Source organism: Megalops cyprinoides, chromosome 4, assembly GCF_013368585.1.
Source record: "Megalops cyprinoides isolate fMegCyp1 chromosome 4, fMegCyp1.pri, whole genome shotgun sequence".
Classification (NCBI taxonomy): domain Eukaryota; kingdom Metazoa; phylum Chordata; class Actinopteri; order Elopiformes; family Megalopidae; genus Megalops; species Megalops cyprinoides.
In genome coordinates this window covers 35,837,734-35,862,440 of record NC_050586.1, presented here as the reverse complement: position 1 = coordinate 35,862,440, position 24,707 = coordinate 35,837,734, and the positions used below count along the sequence as shown (strand labels likewise).

General features: G+C 42.2%; 2 protein-coding genes across 6 annotated transcripts in view; one reads left to right on the top strand and one right to left on the bottom strand.

Annotated features, from left to right (window-relative positions):
- Window positions 1-925: 925 nt before the first annotated feature.
- On the bottom strand, window positions 926-5,345 carry sub1b (SUB1 regulator of transcription b). The gene is made up of 5 exons (XM_036527661.1): window positions 5,251-5,345; window positions 3,625-3,694; window positions 2,409-2,525; window positions 1,552-1,660; window positions 926-1,336 (listed from the first exon to the last, which is right to left on the bottom strand). The coding sequence occupies exons 2-5, from the start codon at window positions 3,691-3,693 to the stop codon at window positions 1,257-1,259; spliced, it is 375 nt and encodes a 124-aa protein (XP_036383554.1). The 5' UTR covers window position 3,694; window positions 5,251-5,345; the 3' UTR covers window positions 926-1,256.
- A 2,069-nt stretch (window positions 5,346-7,414) lies between these two features.
- Window positions 7,415-24,707, top strand: part of zfr (zinc finger RNA binding protein) — a 36,104-nt gene continuing 18,811 nt past the window's right edge. For 2 of the 5 annotated variants that reach the window (XM_036526425.1, XM_036526429.1), the window contains exons 1-6: window positions 7,415-7,482; window positions 7,762-7,843; window positions 21,036-21,318; window positions 22,013-22,205; window positions 22,768-22,995; window positions 23,790-24,031. In XM_036526425.1, coding sequence (XP_036382318.1) covers window positions 7,446-7,482; window positions 7,762-7,843; window positions 21,036-21,318; window positions 22,013-22,205; window positions 22,768-22,995; window positions 23,790-24,031 — 1,065 coding nt within the window. In that variant the 5' untranslated portion in view covers window positions 7,415-7,445. The remainder of the gene's footprint in view (window positions 7,483-7,761; window positions 7,844-21,035; window positions 21,319-22,012; window positions 22,206-22,767; window positions 22,996-23,789; window positions 24,032-24,707) is intronic. The other 3 variants (XM_036526428.1, XM_036526427.1, XM_036526426.1) reach the window with 3 other exon arrangements.

Sequence of the window (24,707 nt, the reverse complement as noted above, 5' to 3'; positions counted from 1 at the left end):
AATGATGCAAAATAACAAAGATTTTAGAGAAGAACCTGCAACCCTCTGCAAAAAAGCTAAAGATAGGGGAAAAAATTACCCTTCCACATGTCAATGACCCAAAGCACACAGCCAAATTCACAGTGAAATGGCTGAAAAAGAAGATGAATGGCCCTGTCAGACCCCTGACCTCCACCCCAATGAAAATCTTTGGACTGACCTGAAGAGAGGTGTTCATAAGTGGTCCCCTCACAATTTAAGTGAACTCAAACTCTACCGCAAGGAAAAATGAAAAAAAAATAGCTAAATCTAGAAGTGGATGTTGGTAGAGATTTATCCAAACACACTCACTGTAGTTATCAAAGCAAGAGGTGGTTCTAGCAAAAATTAAATTAAGGGTGGGCAGATTTATGCAACCATAAGCATTTGACTTTCACTTAGATATTGTTGGTTACAATGTGTAAATAAAGCTAAAAAAAGTCTGACTTCACTTGTCTTAATTTCAGCCTTTAAGACACAGATAAATTCTGAAAGGACTTGGGTGGCAGTGTAGCATAGTGGTTAAGGAGCAGGACTTGTAACTGAAAGGTTGTTGGTTCAATTCACCTATGGGGCACTGCTGCTGTACCCTTGGGCAAGGTATTTAACCCACAATTGCCTCAGTAAATATCTAGCTATATAAAGGGATGACATTGTAAAGAACTGTAACCTATGTAAGTCGCTCTGGGTAAGAGCATCTGCTGAATAATGTGATGTAGACTTTCTAGAGCCACTGCATTTTGGGCCACCACACCACCATTCTTAGAATTTCCTGGGAGGCCCCTACGGTTGCTGTGACACTAATGAATAAAATCACAAATTCACATCTCCAAATGGAGTAAACAAAACAGATCAGGAAGTTAAGGAAAGACAACGTGAACAAAGACAAATTACAAAAGGTGAATTATTCAAGTTGAGCCGATTTATGGCCTTTATTGAACATTAATAACTGTGCCTCTTTCCCATCTCTGCCCACTTCTCCAACAACCCCCCTCCCCCCTTCCTTGAACAGTCCAGAAATGACATGACGCACCACTAATGTTGCACAGAACTCACTACACAGCACATGCAGAAAAAGATTGCTACTCAGCTGAGCTGCAGATACATGTGGTTGAAAACAAAAACATCAGTCCTTTAGAAAACATTTTTACGCCAGTGTAAAAGGAGGTGGTAAAATCTAAAAACAAAAAAAAAACAAAACACAAAGCAAGCTCAACTGCTCAACTCTAACCAAGGACTTATATTCTCCTCACAGCATCGTCGATATCAGAAATCTGCTCCTTCAGCTGGTTCCACTGCTCCGGGTTCAAGGAAATGCCTATGATGATTTGAAATGAAGATTAATGTAAATTAACAATGTTTTTCTTTATTATTAATTTCAGCCACTCATATTGTAAGCAAATAACTAGGGAACGTCATGACAAACAAAGCTTCTATATTTTTCCGCACTTAATTTAATAACCACCACACCATTGATCAGGATCACAACAATTTGAATGCGGAATACAATTTAAGTATTTGCAGGTAGTTTACCTTTCCTGCCTGGCTTCATTTCACCTTCTTGGTCCATCCAGTATTCACGGATGTCAATCAGAACTTTGCCCTTGAAGTCCCTGACACTGACATACCTCATCTTCCCAATCTTTTACACAGACATACAAGAACAAGACAACATACACCCATACAAGTTTATTGTTAATACAGGTTTTAATGTTGTAGTCTGTAATATACACTTAAAATGCATATGATGCCTCTAAAAAAAGATTCAGACCAACACAGCCATATCAATATGTTCATTATGTTTCTAAAATCTAAGTATAAATATCTGGCAAAGTTACTTGTATGTAATGAATGTATTAAAATGAATGTATTAAAATGAATTCCAATTCTAATTCCTAATTGTTAGCCAACCTTAAATTTACATACTGATATCCTGAGACAATACAACACAGGCAAAAATGTTATTATGAAAACATTGCTATGAAAACAAAGGTGGTTTCCTTTCTATAGAAACAGGAGTAATGTATCATAAGTGCCTACAGATGAAAGATGAAGGATGTTTTGGATTTCAAATGACATCCACATTTGCACTAGGCTACTCTAAGCAACTAATGGTAGACAAAGGCTTCATGAAACCCACAGTGGGTGGAACTACCATGTGCTGACAATCACTCCTGTGGACCAAGCAAAAAAAAGCTACTCTAATTGGAAAAACAATATGAATGGTTCAAATCAGTGAGTCACTGTCTATAAATGATAGCTCCATCCACTGTGGTGTTCATGATGCCTCATTCTGCTATCATTAAAATAACTGATCCAGTTACAGGAAAAAGCCACAATAAAATCTGAGATCACAACAGGGTTTGTGTGCAGAAGCAAATGACTCTTACCTGGAACATATTGTCGTCTTTGTCACCACCCCTGGAAGACCCACCTGCCCTGGAACTCTCTCCACTCTTCTGTTTCTTTGCAGGCTTCTCTGGTGTAGTAGGCTTCTTTCTCTTAGCCTGCGGAAAAAATCTTAAACAGTTAATGACCAGCAAAATGTCCATATGTCGAATGACAACTACAGTGCACGTCTACATGTCTGCCCAAATTAGGGCAATATTGGCAGCCTGCTATGTTTTAATGTAAAATCACAATGACAGAAACAAAAAATAAAAACAAAAACATCTGAGACACACAGACGAACTTGGTTACTGTCATGTTGCTTGACATCACAACCTTTTTAATGACACCATCTTTAGAAATCCACTCATCACTGTTTAATGTTAAATTATTATAATATCCCTAACTTACATCATTCAGAGTAGCAAGTTATAGTTTATTTGCCCTACAGCTGTTGAGTGTTAAAATATTAAATGCAATGAATGGGCTTCCAACTGGCTCAGGCGTTGAAGGCGCTTGTCTCAAGCATGGCTAAATCCTACACACTGGGTTGAAACCTGTCATCTGCTGACAATGAACGGACGCCCACAAGAGCAGGCCAAGCTGACTTCGTTCTGCTGGAAGAGAAGTGGGAAGGTCGGTCAGGATCCCTCATCTCTTGGTGGTGGCAATACCGGACAGGCCAATATAGAACATTTCATGCATCTTTTGATACTAGAAGCACTGATTATGCCAAATTAGGGCACGCTGTGACAAACTACTGACACAAAAATGGGTCTGGTGGCCTCACTTTGGTGGCCCACTAGCCTTGGACTAGAGTCAAAGAAAATTATTTTATGTGTATTTTATGCCCATCACTGTACATTCCTAATAAGCATGTGAAAACTGAGCTAAATATGAGTTGAAAAAGTTAATACTGTTAAAATTTGTTAGAAAATGTGAAACACACATTTTGCCACCATACTGAGATCTAAATATATCTGGCAGTGTTGTGGAGAGGTATACAAGGAAGAAAGAAAGAGGAAAAAAAAGATACAGGCTATTCTGTCTTGAAAGCTGCTGCCATTTTAACTTGGTGAGATAAACTAGGATGAGGGTATAATTTTCAACTCTGTACAAGGCACAAGGCAGACTGTGTCTCTGCTAAAATGACATGTAGTCGTAGTGTAATCTTTGCCCCAAGGTTAGGTGTAATCCAAGGACAGCCAATGAACAAACCTTTGTCTCCACTTCACTGTCGGAGTCACTGCCAGAAGTGGACGATAAAACTTCCTTTGATTTTGGCATTCTGAAACGTGTGGAAAAAATGAATGCACACAGTGAATTCCACTGCCAAAAGGTGATCACACTTTCTACAAATACTACTGTTTGTACTGATTAGCCTCTGAATAAATATTTGAGCCATGTTGTAGCTGGACATGACTCTCCATACAATTTTTATTTTCGATGAAACATCAAATTCCTCCTCTAGCTCATTCCATCCCTCCCGCATTATGGTAAATACATCATGAGATGAACCGGAATACTGGCTTACTATTCCGAACTTGCGGTAAGTAAATGTGGTGCAGAGTGAGCAGAGCACAGGGCCTCAAACTTTCAAAGGATCCACTCAATGAGCACATATATTATTTTTCACCCAACCTTTTTCAATGGCTTTCCATATATTCAAGAATGGATATTAGCCAGCACAGTGTCTATATTAATTACTGTCGATGACTATGGTTCACTTGTAGCTGGCTAGCTAGGTTGTGTTGTTCATATGTCTTTCCTGACCTCCCTCAAATCCTCTCAAAGTCCCCTGTTTGTAAACCATTGCTGTACACAAGAGTGTCTACACCCACTTATGGCTCTCTGTACATTCCAGATTAATATTGAGATGGGTGGGTCACTGTTCTGCTCTTTGCCTAAAACATAGCTTGCCTTTGCAAATTTACAAGTACTATTTCTGTTGTCTTGGCATTACATGACATATTTGATGTTTTTCAGATTTCAGAATTATTGTGACTGCTGCTAGTGTATTTTTATCATTAGATTCTGTTAAGCACTCTCTCTTTAGCACTCAGCTATTAAACTGGTGTAATGTGGTACCACGTTGCTTTGCAACGTAGCCGTTGTGCATGTGGTTTATGGCTTTAGTTCCTTGGTTAGTTTACTGTGACTCTCGATGATTGTACCGCTATTTTACATAATGACGCCGTTTAAATGGTGTTATGGCTACTTTAGCATTTATGCATTTGTAACTGTTGTTTATCTGTCTTAAAATGTTCACTGTGCACGTCTCCCTGGAAAAGGTCTCATAAATGACTCAAATGGCAGTTACCTAGCTATGGAGGATGACTGCAACCCAAGGGGCAAGTTTGTGTATAGTATAAATAGTTGGCTAGCTAGCTTGAAACTCACAGCCAACTAACTAACTTTGAATTCCCTACATAAATATTGACATTTCCCATCGTATGAACTAAAAGGATGTATTCTGAAGGTGAACCGCTGCCAGTAATAATGTAACTTGACAGCAAGCTATCGGTAGCATGCCCTCACGTGCATCCTTTACATAGGCCTGACGACGCATTATCGTCTTCCGTTTTTCCACCCGTGTGCTTTGATCTAGTTAGCTAACCAGACATCTGTTTCCTCGACGGACCGAAACTGCTGTCTACTTTCACCATTCCCTGCGTCTATTTTACTCAACAGGATCTAGCAAGTCAGCTAACTATAAAGGCCCGTGTCTTGGCGCATGTGTCGCTGCTCGGCTTATTTTGACGCGTTCCGATTCATTGCCCTGATTTATATTTGGATCTTCCTGCAATGCATTGCTTTCCGAAGTACAAAAATTTGCGTACTTACATGATGGATTGTGCCGCCTCTGACTTGTTGTTGGCTAAGTGGCTGGCTAACTGGGTTGATGCGCGGCGGGAAGTCTGCCTGTAGTTGTTAACCCATTTCACAGCGCATATTTCTATTGGCGATCTGTAGTCACGATGTCATGTTGAATTGTGGGGAATGAAGTTCTGTACTTTCCTCTACGGAATGGGCAAAGCCTTGTTTTGCTATTTCTACTTCCCTCCTCTAAATGAACATAACATCCCCCATTAAAGATTTTAGTAATTTCCGTCATTTTAAAACAAGGAGACGTCTTAAGGTAACCTGTATAAATCAGTAGTTTCGTCAGTAAAACCAATAATAACTGTCAATAGCGCTGGTATTTTCATTAAAGCAAGAGGAAGGAAGCAAGAATTCACTTTTGTTCATCTTAATTCGCTTGGTCCAAAGGGTTTTAATGTAGCTATTTCTAAACACACACACACACACACACACACACACACACACACACACACACACACATATATATATATATATATATATATATATATATATATATATATATATATATATATATATATATCAATATAATTGATTTGATAGGTCTTGTTGAAATTGCACAAAACTTTTTGCAGGTGCAACTATTTTGTACTACATCAGGTGCAATACTATATGCATCCTTACATCCGGTAATTTCTTCATGCAATCAGGTATGCAATTCTACAAATTATATCATGATTGCACTGAATTAATAAAAAGGTCATCACCATGTGTGTATGTAATTTTAAATGTATTCACCCCTTCCAACATTTTTTTTTATTTTGTTGGATTACAAATGATGTATACACATGTTCAAAGAGAATATTTTTATTCAGAAGGTCAATGCTCTGAATTCTGAACTGAATTGTTCTTTGAGTTAAAGGAATTACTTGTCAATAAAGACTATAAAAAATAAAATAAAATAAAAAAACACTGAAATAATATGTTTATACACAACATTCAACCCCACTTCAATAAGAGGATGCAGCTACCACCATGTTTGATAGTAGGGATGGTGTTGGACCTGGTGATGTGCTGGGTTTGCACCATATGTTATGTTGTTGCCTTCAGACCAAAAAATGTTCCAGATATGTCTTGTCTGACCTAAAAACCTTTTGCTACATGTTTGTAGTATCACTTTAATGCTTTGTTGCAAACTCCATGTGGATGTTTTTTTCTCTCAAAACAGGCTTCCTTCTTGCCACTCTGACCATACAGGCCAGCTTTGTGGAGTGACTGAGATATTGTTGACTCATGGACATGTTTTCCTTTCTGGAACTCTTTGGCTCTTTCATAGTCACCAGTATTCTGGCAGTGGTTTTCCAAACCAGTTCCTCCCTGCCCCCTCCACTCACTTCGGAGGGACAGCCTGATCTTGGCAGTGTTTGGATGGTACAATACACTTTCCATTTCTTAATGACCTACTTGACAATACTGGAAGGGATAATCAGTGACATAGAGTATTTTTTTATCCTTCTCCTGATCTTTGTGTTTCTACAACTTTGTCTCTGAGTTATTTTGCATGGAATTTATAACCTGTCTGTGTCCCCTTATAGATTAGTGTGCTTATGTTACAATCACACGTACCAGACAGAGGCCATTCAACCAACTTTGTGACATGTCAAGGTAATTTTTTCTACCTGTACTAATTTAGGTTTACAAGGGAGCTGAATCCTTACATAATCAGGAGGTATCCTTTTGATTTTGTGATTTATTATTACTACTATAATACTGTAAAAACTAAAATTTTGTGTTTGCTTTAAAAGTGTGGAATAGGCTGTGTTGAAGAGAAATGTTCATTCCTATTTTAAATGGTCATGACTGCAAGCCTGGGGCAACAAAATAAAATAATTGAGCAAACACGAATATTTTCCTTCAATCAGGTATTAATCTCTTATTTCCAAAATGCTGTTCCTTTTTTGTGTTATGGATGGATATCTGTATCTGAAACAATAACCACCCCACCAAAAAGGAGACATAGAAATAAAATTAATGGAAACCAAAAAATGAACCGTTCGACCTTGAGAAAAAACACCATTGGTTCCTTAATAGTTGCAAAACTACATTTCCCAGTAATATTGTACTTACTACGCATGTGCGGTATTAGCATTTCCTGCTCTGACCTTCTAATATAAATTGGAAGGGTGAAGAGTCAGAGTTCGTCAGAGAACAGGAACCCAATGATTCCCATATGCCCAGTAGTCTCCTTCACCTATGGTAAGAAAAAAATGAATAAAACAATTATATATAACATGCAAAGACCGTCTAAAATAGTAAGGGGATGATATGATGTGCTTATTTCACAGAATTTTTGGGTAAAGGCATCGACGAGTCATGTTTCAGAGTGTGTTTACCTCTCCGTAATGAACGAGGGTTTACACGGTAGCCAGCCAGCCAGCCAGCCAGCTAGCTAGCTACTGTTAGCGAGTTAGCTGGCTAGCTAGCATGCTCACCCAACAGCGAGCGTTCAGCCTTCATGTATCTGTTTCTCCGCAGTGCCCAGCCGGCTAGGTGAAGATGCCAAAATGGCCACCGGCAACTACTTTGGATTTACCCACGGTGCTGCTGCGCAGTACAGGTGAGACTCACCAGAAAGAGGTGTTCCGCGAATATAGCTGCATTGCCAGCTACCTGGATTCGTTTCACTGAGCTGAGGCTAGTCAGTGGACAGCTTAAGCCTTACAATACAGTAGCATAGCTACCATCCGTAGCTAGCTAGCTAGACTGCTATTGTTCATTGGGGGTTGGGGGAGGGGGCGGTGAGCGCACAGCGACATGGAATTGTCAGAGTCGCATCCACGACACTTAACTTGCTAGCTTGACTGCTGAACATCTAGCACATCTATACCTATGTGACATTTCTAGTCGGATGTTTAGTCCACCCAAGTGGCGACTACTGAGCTCGTAAATGTAATGTGTTCGCCGGGTATCGTTGCGGTGTGTTGTCATACTGATAGCTATCTAATAGCCGGAATGACCACTAGCTTTTCAGCAGCCTAGTCGCAGGCTAGTAGCTAGCGTGTTGGCTGTATTTCAGTGAAACTACAAAATGCAACAACATTGGCTGGTTAGGTGTTCTGCAAGTTGAGCCTCACCTGCTAGTCAGTGCAACTAGCCATAGAAACGGGTAGTTAGCTGGGTAGATGACACAGCCTGGAAAGACTGGTGATGGAGGATCAGCTGGCTGGTTAGCTGGGTTGAGATCATTTAAATTGATGTTGTCGGTCTGCAGCATTAGTCAGTCATATTGGCAGCCTCCCTCAGCATTTGTGTAAACATTCGAAAGGTCAGAAGAACGTGACAGATCTCTTGACAGTCCGGGAAAATGACGTTGCCTATCAACTACTTAATGGAAGCCATGCCATTAGCCGGCAATCAATCGCACATTTTCAAGGACTGTTTGAATGTCACTTTGTTCTCTTGTGGTCGTCTTTGGTTAAATTTCCATTCGACGTATTTGATTGGGAGGATAGCATCTGCGGATTGATTGCGTTTATGAATATCTCTTGGCGTTCCCATCTCCTCTAGTCTACGCAGTAAAGCATAAAAACGCTTAATAAAGGATGTGGATGTTAATAAATTTGGATGGCTGAGAAGCTGGTTAGTTCATCCTTTCCGAAAATGTCACACAGTAGCTACCGTTGTGCAATTTACATTAATAAGCTTAGTTTATTTTTCGCCTAACCTAGACAACTATTGTAATGCACAGTCCTCATACAGCCAAAATACGGAAATGACTTAGGAACGGCATCTTCAGAAAATGAGACCTTTTGTGGTCGTTCTGCATTTGTGATGTGATCCGATTATGGTCAGTTTTGTATGTAGCGATAACTGGCAGTGGATGTTTTCTTGCGTAAATGTTACTTGGCAAGATCATGGCACGATATTGCAGGCAGTGGACTAAAGGTCTGTACGAACCTCAACCTGTAATCTGAGCCCGACCCTACCCGCACATTTTAATATCGGAACCGAATCCGCTCCGAACATAACTGGATCTGTTACCGACCCAAACTGACGGGCGCTTGAGAAAACACTCGTAATTACCCAACCGGCTACTGGCAATAATGACATCATATCAACATCCCATTCAGCCGCTGACAATAATCATTATCTTACAAAAACCTCCCCTTTTTGGTAAAACACAGCATTTTCGGTGAATAAAGCTCCTTATAAAAATAGCTCAAATAAATGATAGTATGTGACGTTCAGTAGTTTAACAAATGAACACAATACAGTCCGCCCTTATTGGGAAAACGGTATACTGTTATACAGTGAATAATGTCTGTATTAGTACTTAGGAAAATTCAGCTCAACAGTTGACCCAAATGAACAGTACTTCAGACACAAGTGAAAGTAAGTTCTGTCTAAATAAGTAAGTTAATCTGCCTTTCTAGCTGGATATATTTCATAGCCTAAAAATCTTGAAGTCCCTTTGTGCGTGTCAATCAAAGGTTTTATCCCACATTTTAGACAGAAGTGCATTCAGAACTTGACATGAAGAAGCACTGAACACGGCTCCACCCAAATCTGAGTTCTGTAACCCAGTTACAGGCCTGAACCTGACGTGTTTCTTCGGGTCATGTCTGCTTCGAGTCAGTTGCAGGGCATTGCTGTGGACATCATTTTGTTTTGACCAGGTTTAGTTGGAACTTTTCTTCACCTTAAATATTTACTGGTACTGTTTTCAAGCAAGGCAAAAATTGAAACCAAAATGCTCCTGTATGTGGAGTAAATGTAGATGCTTTGATTTCCTCGATACCTGTTGACAAAAAAAAGTATATCGGTTTTGTTTTTTCTAGGCTGCTCAGTGAATCTGAAGTACTTTAAAGTGTTGTAAAATGCATGGCAGGCACAATTTTCTGCAGCTTAATGCACATTCAGTGGAAGCCAAGGCTATTCTTTGTGGCATTAGCAGTCAGAGCCGCATACTTGCAGCGCGGTCTGCCAATTGGCTCCTGGATAGCCCTTCATTATTGCCCGTTAAAACTTCTGTTTCGCCTATCTGAAGGATTTAGGACTCCCTGTTTATTTGATCATGCTGAATTGGGGAGGGGAAGAAAATCATTTTCCATTGCTCCTCTTGATTGTGTGTGTGTGTGTGTGTGTGTGTGTGTATGTGTGTGTGTATGTGTGTGTGGGGGAATTTTTTTTCACTTCCCATTAGACGCTGCCTGACTTGCACAGAAAGATGAGTTTCCATCTAATTTAGTGGCTTGGCAATAAACTGAACTGATAGACACCAGATGAAAAGTTCGTTTCGGGCTGTGCTGAAAGTGAGGGGCATCGGTGAGTAGAGCGTTTGCCGGGCCTGCTTTTAATTTGGCCTGACGGGAGCAGAAAACTTTCACTGCCTTTTAGTGCAGAAAGCGCTTCGTATGTAGAATTCTAAATTAATTTGTGATTTTCGGTACCTGCTAAGGTAGCATTATGTTATGTTGGGTACTACGGGGGGCGTTGTGCTGTTTGAGATTTATTTGTGCTTGATGTGTCTGAAGCAAGTGAGTCTGTGGGCTTGTTTTTATCTTGTCAAGTCCGTCTGTACCTCAGCTGAGCTGCGTCCATCATGTTTTTACTTACTGCCCTGGATCAGGGCAGAGCCCTGTAAGTGTCATGGTTGTCAAAGACAAGCCCATGAGAGGTATCCTCTGTGCCTATGAAGCGCATTCTTAAATCTGCTACTGGGCTGAAGTCACCCACTGAAACGCATCTGCTAACGGACATCCCTTTTCACGTAAATGCTAACCTTTAACACAAACTGCATCCTGTATGTGCATTTTCCACCACTGCATGTATCCGTTCATTGGTGGTATCTTACCTCCCACCAGTACTTTGATGAGGTTGAAGTCGTACCTGCGGATAGATTGTGGAGGACCAGTGCTCTAGTGTGCCTGGGTTCTGCAAATGTAGCGGCTCGATTGAAGCAAGACAGCTGCGGTGAGAGGGACATTCCCACCCCCCCCCCCCCCCCCCCCCCACCTGCCAAAATGTGCTCCAGAGAACCCCCTTTAGTCATTTAAAAAGACATGCTTTGAGGAAAAGAATGTGATTTGAATATTGCGAAAAAGGTGTCGGAGCAGATGGAATGTGGGATCTGAAGAGAGCGCAGGGTTCATCAGTTGATTTTTCACCTGCGTTGTAATTCCAGTTGTGAAAGGGCAACCTTCATCTTTCATCGTTAATCAGTATGTTTGTCAGAAGAACCAAAATGTCAGCAATTATATAGCTTCTGGGAGATGGATAGTGGCTAGTCTAATGGCAGTACGCCTAAGGACTGGAATACCTCTGGGGTCAGCTGAAGGTTCAGAAAAAGATGTGAAGTGGGCTCCGTCATCTTTAAGTAGCTGACAACTCATTGGCACTGTGGTATTGCCAGTGGGGGATTAGACCTGATCAATAAATAAATAAACGCCCATTATTTGTTACTGTGAAAATGGAATGATTATTTCTTTGCTTGAAAATAACCCTGGCAGTAGATCAAATGCATCATATTTGTTTGATCCTTCTGATGCCTAATGTGCTTTTTTTACATGAATAGTCAACTGTATCATTTTTTTCATCAGATCGACCAGCAATATGTCTAAATTTCAGACACTTAAAATGAGTCATCTTCATGTCGCGCTCAGTTACCTGGTGGAGCTGCATTACTGATCCCAAGAATGATTTGGTGAACCACTGAAAAGAAAAAAAAAAAAAATATGGGAACCAATCCTGTTTTCCAGAGGCCTTAATTTGTGGATGGAGCTGCTTAGTCATGTTTAAAGCTGTGTACAGTATACACCAAGCAATCACAAGCCCGTGAGGGTTCAGTCTGTGGAGCCTTCCACCTCAGCTGCAGTCACCGAGCTTCATTTGAAAGGGAATATTTCCTGTCTGACCTTGTGCTCTGACACCTGATTTCTTTCCCCCCATTAGTTAATTACTTGCCGCGTGCTCTCTGCTGTTGTGCTACCGTAAACGTATACTCTTCCGCTCGGCATGCGGTTCCCTCCGCCGTTATTCACAGGTGTTAACTTCAGAAGCCCTTGTGTGGCAGGATGGAGCCTTTGTGCACAGAAGCAGCAGGGATATCAGGTCCTGAACGAGCGGTTTGAATAATTTACAGAGCTCTGTCTGAGCGCAGGATTAATTAATACACTTCAGCGGATCCAATTTACCACTGTCAAAAAGGGGGGAAAAAAAAAAAAAAATCAGCCTGTGGGTTTGTCTTCACAGCTTACTGTACCTGAGCTGTACATGCTTGTCGGGGGGGCTGCAGTGCGGAAAGGTGTAGGCCACAAATCGCCCATGTCACTTTTTATTCCCCCTGCTGATTTGCCAGTAAAAATGACACTCGAGAAAAATTCTTCGGGCACCTTCGTTTTGACGGGGAGCGATGTGTGGCGGTGTGCAGTCCTCACCCGCAGAAGCCTAAATATTTGCCTGCACTTTGCACAGCCGGCCGAAAAGGCTGCACTTGACTGAAGTGAGAGTTGGAATCGGAGGCGCTCTCTGCCTTCTTTATCATACCGCCGTTCCAGGGAGGCGGCGGCTGTACGTGCGTAGATGGGTGCCATTGTGGAAGTAATCCCATTCTCATATTCGCATTGGACAGCTTTACTGCGAGCATGACTCATTTACCTAAATGCGCAACAAATCCTGTCCAGGCTGATTTTTTTCCTATTGGGGGGGAAAAAGAAATTGTTCAAATGTTGATTCTGCATTTCGGACAGGACTCTTAAAACACATTCAACTAACTGAATGCTGTCAAGGAACTGGTTTGTTAGACTGGAGGATAAAATTCATCAACTGTCTTTAGATAATGCCAGAAGTATATGTTTGTGCTGTACCGCACCTTGTGCCAAGATTTTTTCTTTTTCTTTCTACACACTTTCTACAAAGGTTGCCATGGGCAACACTGAAAGGGGCAGGACTGTTTTGGCACTTCTTCTGTACACCTACACAATGCTTACACTCTGTGCAACAAGAAAACGGATGAATTGTTGCCAGGAGACTTTCCTAAACTTTTTTCAGTCAGGGCGGCAGCAGCTGGGCGGCTGATGACATTGTCATAGATCCGAGCTTGTTGGGCTGTGTTCAGATGCCTGGTGAGGCGTGGGTCACACGTTAACAGGAGAACTGCTGTAACAGCTGTTCCACCTGAACCAGGATAAACGGCAGGCCTGACATGGCACTGGTTCAGACATGATTATGGGTGGATGGCTGTGGGATTTTCAGTCACAGGTAGGGTTGCAAGTTCCTGGGAATTTTCGACATGGAAAATTTGCCATGGGAATTTGTGGGAGTCAATAGGTTTTTTGCATACTGAGAGTTTTTTCCGTCTGAGACTTGTATTGTCTTCGCCATCAATTGAAATAATCCTCAGGACAGAAGCTTTTTTTTTTTGGGGGGTATAGCTTTTAATGTTAATTAAATAAAATTCTTTACATTGTGTGAACATTTTTAACATTCTTCCACTTACGCAGTTTTGCCTGTTTGACATTTGTTAAGGTAAAATCATATGTACATTGTGCACAAAAATGAACATGACTGAAATCAAATTAAGGTTAAAAAATTCTGCAGTTAGAGCTCATCGTGTTGGTTTAAGGGCCTTTGTTACTATATGGTACACACTACGTATGGTACTACTGAGTTTAGCTACAGTATGGACAACATTGTCCAACTTTATTTGGTTTGCAATTATGAACATCAAAGTGTAGGCCTACATTAATTAGCCATATTCTTTTAATGCATAAATCCCCTCATTTTTAAAAGACTTTTGACGAGCACAATGCCTTATTTAGGTTTCAGTATTTAGATTTATTTTACATGATAGCCACATCGACAAATTCTCATCCATGAGAGCTCTCATGCCTGAGCTGGAAGTGTTCATTTTCCCAGGGTGCATTGATGCTCTATCACTATTACAGGGTATGTGATTGCTCGTCAGAGAGGTCTGGGCACTTGGGACACATTTGTTTATTGAAGTTTTCACAATTTACTAGAATTTTTACCTCACTCTGCAACCCTTGTCATAGAATAAAGAACAGTGGAATGACCTTCAGTTGGCACATTAGTGAAGTGGTACTCATCTTTTTCAAGCACCACTGTTTTGGACACTTGCAAGCACTTTATCTGCGTTATAAGACAAGGTTTTTCAGAACTCAGATTTCTGGAAGCCCAGCTACCTGCTGTTGCTTCACCTTCACTGTTGAGCCCAGCCACACCCTTGGCTTTTGGGTCTGAGAGTTAGCAGCTTCGTTGGAGTGCCTGTTAGAGTGGTGTTGACACTGCTCTGCAACCATGGGACAACTGACTGTCCTATCCCGAAGGGTTGCTCTTCTCAGACAAGATTCCTGTCTGTACTGGTCCCTCAGTGGTGGAATGAACTCCCCACGGGGTCAGGACAGCGGAATCACTGGCCATCTTTCAACGCAGACTGAGGACCCACCTCTTCAGACTGCATATCGGTACTTCTAGTACTTCTAGTGCTGCTTATTTTGCATGTAGTATTGCAGTGTCGTTTGGATTCTGTGATGTAGTGACAAATGTGTGTTAGTGTACTTAGCATCCCTTGTCTAGTCATGTTGCACAAGTTAACTTGGGGCAGGGCTTGAATGGTGTTATGTTCACATTCACTGGTCTGGGAGTATTGTTAGCCTGGTATGACTGTTGCTCATTCAACTTGAATGGATTCACTTATGTTCTTTTGTTCTGGAAGTCGTTCTGGATAAGAGTGTCTGCTAAATGAATGTAACGGTATGTAATGTAGTGTGAGAACTGCCTTTCCCCTTCTTGACTCTGGCTCCTTGGGTCAGGTTGGGTACCTTGTAGCCATTGTATTAGCAGTGTCAACATCGGCCAGGCATACAGAACCCTGGTGGTCTACAGCATTCATCATGGATATATCAGCAAACGGTCAATGCTCTGTCTTTCATGCAGTCTTTTGGTTGGTGGACGGTAGGGCTGGGTGGTATATCGACTTTTTAAGGTATATTCATATATTTTCAAACGAGATAGAGGATGAGACAATACTAGTTATATCGATATAATTTGATGTTGTGTTACATAACGCGTTTCTTCCGTAAAGCAGTGCCAGTGTTTGCATCTCCTCTCTCTCTCACACTCTCCGTGCAACCCCCGCCCCCACTCTCCCTCTGCGTCTGTGTGCAAACCCGGTGCTCTGTTGAATTGTCCTACCAATGTCCTACCGTAGCATAGATTGATAGCCATATCTATCGATCTGTGCTACCCTATCAGGAAATACTACCGCAAGTAGGTTGTGCTACCTTAGAAGTCAAAAAAGGTCGGTAATTCTTTTTTACCTATCAGAAACCTGTTCTAAGCTAATTACGTTATTGTTTTCATTAATTCATCCAACAGCAATTTCGAAAATGCTGTCAAGTAAATTTTAATAAAAGGCGTAGCCTACTTACAATTTATCCATCACATAAACTGTATGTATTTCAACAGTCTAGTTTACATGCTGACATGTAAATTTGTAGTCTAGTTTGTCCATCAACACACTCTAATCAATACCAACGTAAAACTTTAAGTAGCATATTTTGACAGTCTAAACTCTAAACCTTATCAGAAGGGATGACCAGGATATAACTATAGAATGTTCTGATAGTCTGAAATACCTTATCAGAAAGTGCTACCAACATAAACCTATTTTTATTTAACATAGTTCCTATATTTAATATAGTTATGCAATATATTTTTAATATAGTTTATTTTATAGCTATTTATTTTATATATTTTCTCATTTACATGTTGATATATTGTGCAACTGTAAATTTAAAACAGGGTAGGCCTGTTATGTTCTGTTTACATTTTTATTGTTATTTGCACAGCTGTGTTTGAAGCAGGAGAGGAAAACCTGTAATTGTACTCTATTTTAATCAGTCTGTTGTTGAAAACAACTGAAGGAGCATTCTCAGAGACAGGCCTATTTTTATTTAATATAGGCTATTTATTTAATTTTTCATTTGCATGTTTTGCAGCTGTATATTTTCAAACAGGGAAGGAAACCCCGTCTTTGCATTTTATTTTGATAAGTCTGTTCTAATAAAAGTGTTTGTTACATCTCACATGTGGCTTTGACTTACAACTGAACATTTATCCCACTTCGTAGAAAATACCGAGATATGATTTTTGGTCCATATCGCCCAGCCCTATTGGATTGTGGAGGTTTTACTGACTTTGAGTGTGGTAAGTGTTGGAATGTACAGGAACTTCGTTGTAAAAATCATCTTACCAACGGAATGCATTTTAACTCGGTGTAAGCAGCTGTTTACTCCAGTGTTAACATTTGTTGTCGGAGTCAGACCCCACCAGATGCTCCTCTTCTCTCACAGCGCCACTGCGAGATGAATTACGACATGTTGTAAAACGGGGATTCGGCCTTCTCCACCACCATAAATAACTGTCTGCAGGATCGTCATGCAGCGCTCGGCGATAAACAGTTCTGAAAATCCCGTGCCTCTGCCCGACATGATTCTTGTTAGCTGTGTACACAACAGAGTCACCGATATCACACATGAATGAACAAATAGTTACAGTGCAATGCTTACCCCAGTGAGAGGTTTCCAGAAATTGACTAGCAATTGGAGTGTGCTTTCTAAAAACAGATGTCTCCACTGAGAGTGTACATGCTGGCATAGGTCACACAAAATTAAGTCAGAAATGCTGAAGAGATGTTGTTGTCAAGCTCTCTGTAGAAACTCCAGAGACTAAAAAAAGACATAATTATGGATATAAGTGACACACTTCTGACTGGTGATTAGCTGCTGGCCAAGAAGGGCAATTATCGATTAATCGTTAAGGGAGGATAAAATATTTTAATAAAACTTTTTTTCATCAACTTTTTATTGGACTTGGCTGATTTAAAATGCTTGGTGCATTTTATAATCAACACAAATCGTGGCATAACATGAACACAAGCTCTGTCATCATGCTTTAACACAGCAAACCCTGTCAGAGGAATCCTACCTTGTTTTAAAATACTGTTAGATAAGCTGTGAAAGTCTTCATAATTAAAATTACATGCATTTTACTATTTTGCTATGGTAGCTAAATTTCATACTGCTTCACTCATGTTGGCTAGTTAGCTAACCAATTGTGCTGGCTAACAGTTTAGTTTGCTTCTAATAGTATGTAACTGTATTGTAACCAACTTGCTGACTATAATTTGGATGCTGGAGAATCTGTAGCTCTCAGAAAAGGATAATGACATTTCTTCCTAGTGATCTCACATAAATTAATCATGCCAGCTTGCTGGAATTTTTACCAACAGTGCTAGCCTTTATGGACCTCAATGTGAGAGCAATAAACAAACTTGCATAGCTACGTTAGCAAGCTAATCTGTAATAAGTCCTGGCAACTAGCTTATGTTGTGGGGTGGGGTGGGGGAATTGCACATGTAACTCTGTTTAATCAGCCCATGTTTAAAAATATGCAGTGATATATATGTGTTGGTGCGTGGATGCTACATTTCATCATCATCATTAAACAAGCTAGGGTTTAGCTAAAAGAATTTTTCCCATTTGCATAGGCTACGAGAGCTTCCTCTGTAATGCCTGTCTGATTTGTAAATAGTCGCACTAGGTCCTTACTCTCATGTGGATGTATTGACTGATTAGGGCTTCAAAGGTACATTGCTTAACAGTCTACCCAAGCAACAATACATTGATATAATGTAATAATTAAGGCTCAAATTATTACAAAGAACTGAATCATTTAACAGCAGTGCCTGAGGTGTTGAGATCTTTCTCTCAAAGCACTCATTTCTCTGCAGTCGTATGCAGTTACATGTAAAACGTGTTGTTCTACACATCACTCCAATGCAATATAGCCATGTCTTCCACTGAAAAGCCTGGAATGAGAAAGCCCTACCCCACCCAGATCAGCACCTAGTATCATCGAGTGATGTTAAGTCGTCTTATTTTGAACTGTTCAGGAAAAAGTTCACCAAATATTAGATTTTTACTGTCGACATGTGCTTGCAGCTGCCTGTCAATTAATGGACAGATTGGTTACATCACTAATTATACTTTTTGGTCCCTTACCTGTGTATCAGGAAGTGAAGTTTTATGTAGATTTAATTTTTTGGCTTTCAGTCTGGTGTGGAGAACAGAGAATTGGCTTCATCGATATCTGGGATAGATTTTGGGAGAGGCCTGCTTTCTTTTCCAGGGATGTCTAAGACATAATGGCTCCGGAATGCGTTACAGACCTGTTAATACAGTACCAGCCCAAACGAGCTCTGAGATTTGCTGGAGCGAGTCCTCTTTGTATTCCAAAGGTAAAAACAGAAAAGAAGCTTCTTTTTGTGCATATGCCCCCAGAGTCTGGAACGCTCTACCAGTAAAGATCAGTGAAGCCACGTCAGTGGCATTTTAAATCTCTACTGGAAGCTCAGTTTAAATTGATTTTTACCTAATAACGGCTGGGCTTGTCTTTGTTTCAGTTCTTCTGTCTTTTTTTGGTAATTATTATGATTTATAGTTGTTATACCATGTTTTATGATGGTTTTTATGATGGAAGGTATATCGTTTTCTTAAATTCACTGTGAGGCACATTGAGCTGCTAACAGTTTGTATGAAAGGTGCCATAGTAGCAGATTATTATTATTAAAGTATGTTGTTGTGGAATTCTCCCTGCAACAGCTGCATTGCATGCTAACCTGCAGACATCAGAAAGATGTCTGTACATCACTTGGTTCTCTTGGTTCAGAGGCTCTGTTTTCCTTTGAAGAATTTCCTGGCTAAGACTCAGCTGGGAGACATTAATTCTCTAAACATGTTTTCGATTAGGCAGCCCTCCGTGGTTTTCAGTGTCGGCTACAGGCGAGACCTTTTGTAATTCCTAAAAGGATAACAAGGCTAACTTGATTAGAAATCTTTCGGCCTGTGCATTTTTCAACAAGCAAAAGCTTAATACGTCATTGCCCGTTATAGTTATTTCAGTACTTGGGAATTGCGCTTTTTGTGAATTTTAAAGTGTCTGATGGAATTGTGTGTCCTTGCTTTGTTGTCCCGCAGGGAAGCATAACTGTATCACCTGTAATTAATGAAGGCAGTATTACAGACCTCTGAAAGGAGTTTCATGGATTTTCACGTGCGACATGATACACAAACTGAACACAAGGCCTAAACCCGTGGAAAGGGAGATGTCTCGCTTTCGCCATTCATGAAAGCGGGACACATTTCATAACCGCCCTTGCGGGCTGTGTCCTAATTTGTTGGTCAGCCGCTCATTGTTTGATACACGATTCCCATTATTTCCATTATTTGCCCAAGACGTCATTGTCTGGTGTGGCTTGAGCGGCTTGCCCTTTTTATACCAATAGACTTTATGTAGGCTAATCCAGTTTTACAGTTGTACTGTATTTCTACTGAAGTGATTAAGATGAAGTACCTTCCTCAATGGTAAAAAAGTGTCAGACTTAGGATTCAAAGACATGACATCCATAGTGCAGTAGGATAGTCACTACAGCATGTACTTTAACAGCCATCTGTAAAAGTATTTGTGATATTAGGGCATGCGGTGACCAGTTCAAGTGAACCGGGTTTGATAGTATTCATTGCAGTCGATGACAAAATGAACTATTGCTCCAGCTGAGGGAAAAAATCAAATTAGGCTATGCTTTGCTTGCATGATCAAACCTTTGGTACTGCCAGATGTAAACCCGTATAAGTGGTGGGCATATACACGGCCCCATTTGTTGTATACATGGTCATTGCGCAAGAGCCCTTAAGGATCACATTTGTCAGCTTTGATTTGATTCATACAGGGTGAATGCTCTGTACTTTAACTGATTCTGGCAAAGCCTTAGGCTGAAGGTTTCTTCATTTCTCCTGCCTTGTCTGTAACCCCCCCCCCCCCCCCATAGCAGCAAGCTTTCCTTCTGCTGCTCATGGGCCTACACGAAATTACCATATGAAAGAGATGCATCTACAGCAGTATTTTGTCCCATTGCTGCAAATGTGTATAACAGTGGGGAAGCTTCCTGTTCTTTTGAAGGCATTTTTGATTTGCTGCAAATGCCAGTACGTATTGTCTAATTGGAATGCTGTCAGATGATTGCATTTTCAAGCCACTCATTTGAGGGTGTCTTGAAGATTGGCTGTCTGCGAAGACCACCGTTTCATGGACTGCCTGTTCATTTTCAGGATTTTAAAGCAAGACCTAGCAGAATATGTGGGAGGGTTATTCTAACACTGTACGTGGGATTGGTTGCTGTTTTTTCTCCCCTCGTGTGGCATGGCATCAGCCTTAAGCTTATGTTATAACACCTAAATGTGATTTCATCCCAGACCTACTGAGTCACGCTGTCACAAATCTTTGATTATCTGGAAGCACGGGGAAAAACTGCCAGATAATCTCTTGGCGATCTGGAAAATGTAGTTAGAACACAGCGATGGCTGCACTCTCTGTTCTGCATTTCACAATTATTATATGAATCCAAAACGGAATCCCATACAGAGCACATCAGGCAGTTTGTAGCGCCACTGCTGAGATGGTCTACAATCCATATCAGACCAGCGTTTAGAGTAGCCAGCTGGTTTGTGAAGATTACGCTCTTGTAAAGGCTTATTGATGCTTCGTGTGGTCAGCGCCGCCATAACTGTCCCACGAACAAATACGCGCTACCGTGTCTGCATATGCATTTGCGTTCGCGTGCAGATTTGAAGCATACATCAGCCAGTGTAATCTCTGAATCCCTGCATTAGGTCTCTGTGTTTCGCCACTGACCGCATCCTTGTGTCTCTCCCCCCCCCCCCCCGCAGTCAGCAGCCAGCCGCTGGGGTAGGCTACACCCACCCTACCACAGTGGCCAGCTACACTGTGCACCAAGCACCGGTGGCGGCTCACACGGTGGCGGCCGCGTACGCGCCCACCGCCGCCACTGTGGCCGTGGCCAGGCCGGCGCCGGTGGCCGTGGCGGCGGCGGCGACCGCCGCGGCGTACGGCGGGTACCAGCCCACCCACGCCGCCACCGACTACGGCTACGCACAGAGGCAGCCAGAAGTGCCACCGCCACCCCCGCCGGTCACCTCCCAGAATTACCAGGTAACACGCGCCCCTCTCGTCTGTGCAATGGCGCCCCCTTCCCTCCAGGATGTCGCACAACATTCATTTTGCGAAGCGGTTAGGAATTTGGCTGTATGAGTGCGTGGCCTTATTGCTATAGTACTGGAAGATTTCATGTTTTTTTTTTTTTTTTTTTTTCCCTTGTATATTTATGTATTGCAAAATTTCAGATGCTCATTTTTCAGTTTATGTTTACAGCGTGTAGGTAGGGGTGAATGTAAAATCTCAGCACTGTTTCAGTAGAATGAACTGGGTAGGAGAAAGATTGGGTTTCTCTGTGTTGGCATCCAGCTGAAAGCACATATCTTTCCCCCCTCCCTTTTTCCCCCCTAAAACTCTGCTACAGATCTGGTCCCCAGATGCTTGTCAGTTCCTCATTACCAAACAGTAGAATGATGTGGAAAATTAAGATAACTCGAAATTTCCCTGAAGAATTTTTTTTTCCTTCTTAAATTTTCTTTCCTTCATCCCCTTGCATAACATATTGACTGAGCCCAATCTCGGGAGGCCACCCCAGTGTGTCGTTTCAACGATGATGCCTCTTTGAGGACCTCGATGAGACCTGGTTCGATTAGGCCCGATTGATACGCCCCTCCCCCTCCCGCCGCTGATGTTGCGTGATCTTGCCGTGAATGCTGCTGTTAACGAGGCTCTGCTCCGTGTACTCTTCCAGGACTCCTATTCGTACGTGCGGTCCACAGCCCCCGCTGTAGCTTATGACAGTAAACAGTACTACCAGCAGCCCACAGCTACAGCGGCTGTGGCCGCCGCTGCCGCACAGCCACAACCCACTGTGGCAGAGTCCTACTATCAGACAGGTACGCTTAACACACCCTGGGAGTCAACCTGGAAGAAAAGCCTCCAAGGTCAATACATCCTTTTTTATTTATTTCTTCATTACGCTTATGACATAGATGTTTCCCGTTACCATTTCTGGAAATGAAAAAAATGTCTGAAGTGCCTCACTAGTTGTTAGGTTTTAATCAATGTTTATAAATGCATGCTTGGCTTTTTTTCCCATTTTTTTTCTACTACGCACTCAGCGAATCCTCTTACGGAGCTTGTGTAAACTTTGCTTGTTATGTGGGAATGTTAAATAATACACAGACTGTATTCTCTTAAGAGTGCAATGGATTGACTGATTTTTACAACAGGGGTGTCCAGTCCTGAAGGGTCATCACCCATTGAGCATATAAGCCCTTCAGTCAGCTAATTACTGCTGAAACTGATGGTCTAGAAAATCTATAGTGATCTCAGGTTGCCTTTTAAAGAGGGACCTAAGCCGTACTGAAATCTAGCTCTCCAGAGTTGGGATTGATGTATGAGTATATTTTTGTCTTTGTCTGGATGATCTCCTTATGACAGTGTATATAACGCTTTGTGTGTTGTGTGTTTTTTTTTTCCTCCAATTTCGTTTCCATGTCCTAGTAGCCCCCAAAACGGGATACAGCCAGGCTGCCACCCAATACACACAGACCCAGCAGACCCGCCAGGTCACCGCCATAAAGCCAGCCACGCCCAGCCCTGCTACCTCCACCTTCTCCATCTACCCCGTGTCCTCCACCGTGCAGCCGGTGGCCGCCGCTGCCGCCGCCTCTGTGGTCCCGTCCTACTCCCAGAGCCCCACCTACAGCACCAACGCCGTCACGTACTCCGGTACGCCGCCCCGCCTCCTGCCTCCCCCTGGGACTGTGGGGTCGGAGTGGAAACCGCCGCTCAGAAAAGGCAGACCCGCCGCCATTGACTGCCTGGCTTAGACGGCACAATGGAAAACCGAGCGCGGCTGCCAGTGGTTTCTTCCGGATGCCACAGAGCACACGATCTCTCTCCGGAACCCGCTGGCCGTGCCAGTTGTTTCCCCAAAAGACCTTTTTTTTTCTTTTTTTTTCCCCCTCCCTCTCAGCACTGACAGCACCGCGACTTGGGCTGTCTGAGCAATTATTTAGCTGGCCCTGTAGCTTGAGGCCTGTAGTTGTATTAAACAGAAGGTAACTTGCATTGCTGATGTTACAGAAGAGGGCTTGGTATTTGGAATCGGTCACAGCAGCTTGGTCTGTGGCTGCACAGGCTTGCCTTTAGCCCCACAAAATGTGAACGGGCTAAATAGACATTCTACATGTTTAAAAATGATCCGCATGTAGGCAATAGCGTCATGTCCAGCTGTAGGTAGAGCAGATAGCATTTTAATAGGCCAACAGCGTATTTACTGTCTTGTATTACAGCTCACACGATATCTGTTGTATATATTTATATGTCACCCTTTGGAAAACCGTTATTTTACACTGTGGGTTTTCTTAATCTGTAAAGCTTGCCAGTTTGGCCTCTGCTTGTATAATATGACTTGGCCTTCCTCCCTTGCATTTTAGTTTCCTTTTGAAACAAGTTCATCATTTTCCCCTGCTTTGCTTTGTTGAATGAATTTCTGACGAATGGATTTCGCATCATCGCAGGGACGTCGTATTCCGGCTACGAGGCGGCGGTGTACTCGGCTGCCTCCTCGTACTACCAGCAGCAGCAGCAGCAGCAGCAGAAGCAGGCGGTCGCTGCCGTGGCGGCCACAGCGGCCTGGACCGGCAGCACCTTCACCAAGAAGACCCCCTTCCAGAACAAACAGCTGAAGCCCAAACAGCCCCCAAAGCCCCCCCAGATCCACTACTGCGATGTCTGCAAGATCAGCTGCGCCGGACCCCAGGTGAGCTCCGAGGCTGCGGAATTCGGAAACCCCTCTCCGCCCGGGGGGGGGTTGCCGAGATCCTGCATCATGTCACCACATTGATATTTACAGCCCAATAATGTCTGCAGGCAAACCGCTAACACTGCAGAATAATCGGCGCATGTTTTACAAGCTAACTGTGGCCTGGGTCATTAGGACGGACATCAATTACGGAAAAGCATTACTTGGCAGCGGAGGCATTCTCTTCTGGTATGCCATTTTGTCTCCAAGGGCTGGCTTGGCGTCAGCTTTGGTTTTGAGTTTGACCTGAATTTTAGAGTATTCTACACCATGTAATTTCACCTTGCACTGCGCTGAGAGAAGTCAATGTGATGCGTTTTTGTGTTAATATTTCCCTCAGGGTTGCCGCTGCTCTTTGTGAAGGGAATGCGTGTTGCTCATAGAATCGAGCAGTTAGATTTTTGTATGATGTTGAACTGCAGTTATGCTATGCCTTTTAAAGATGTCAGAGGTTTAAAAAGTGTTTTCACAGTAAGCAGGGGGGAATCTTGTCTCAAGCACCACCAACCTGCAGCACCCATCTTGAGAGATGCATGGCAGCCATTTCGTGTCTTTTATTTGTCACATGCCATTTTAGGTGGAGAGGCAGCCAGTTAATGTGGCAGCAGCTTTGATGACCAGAATCAGAGCCATG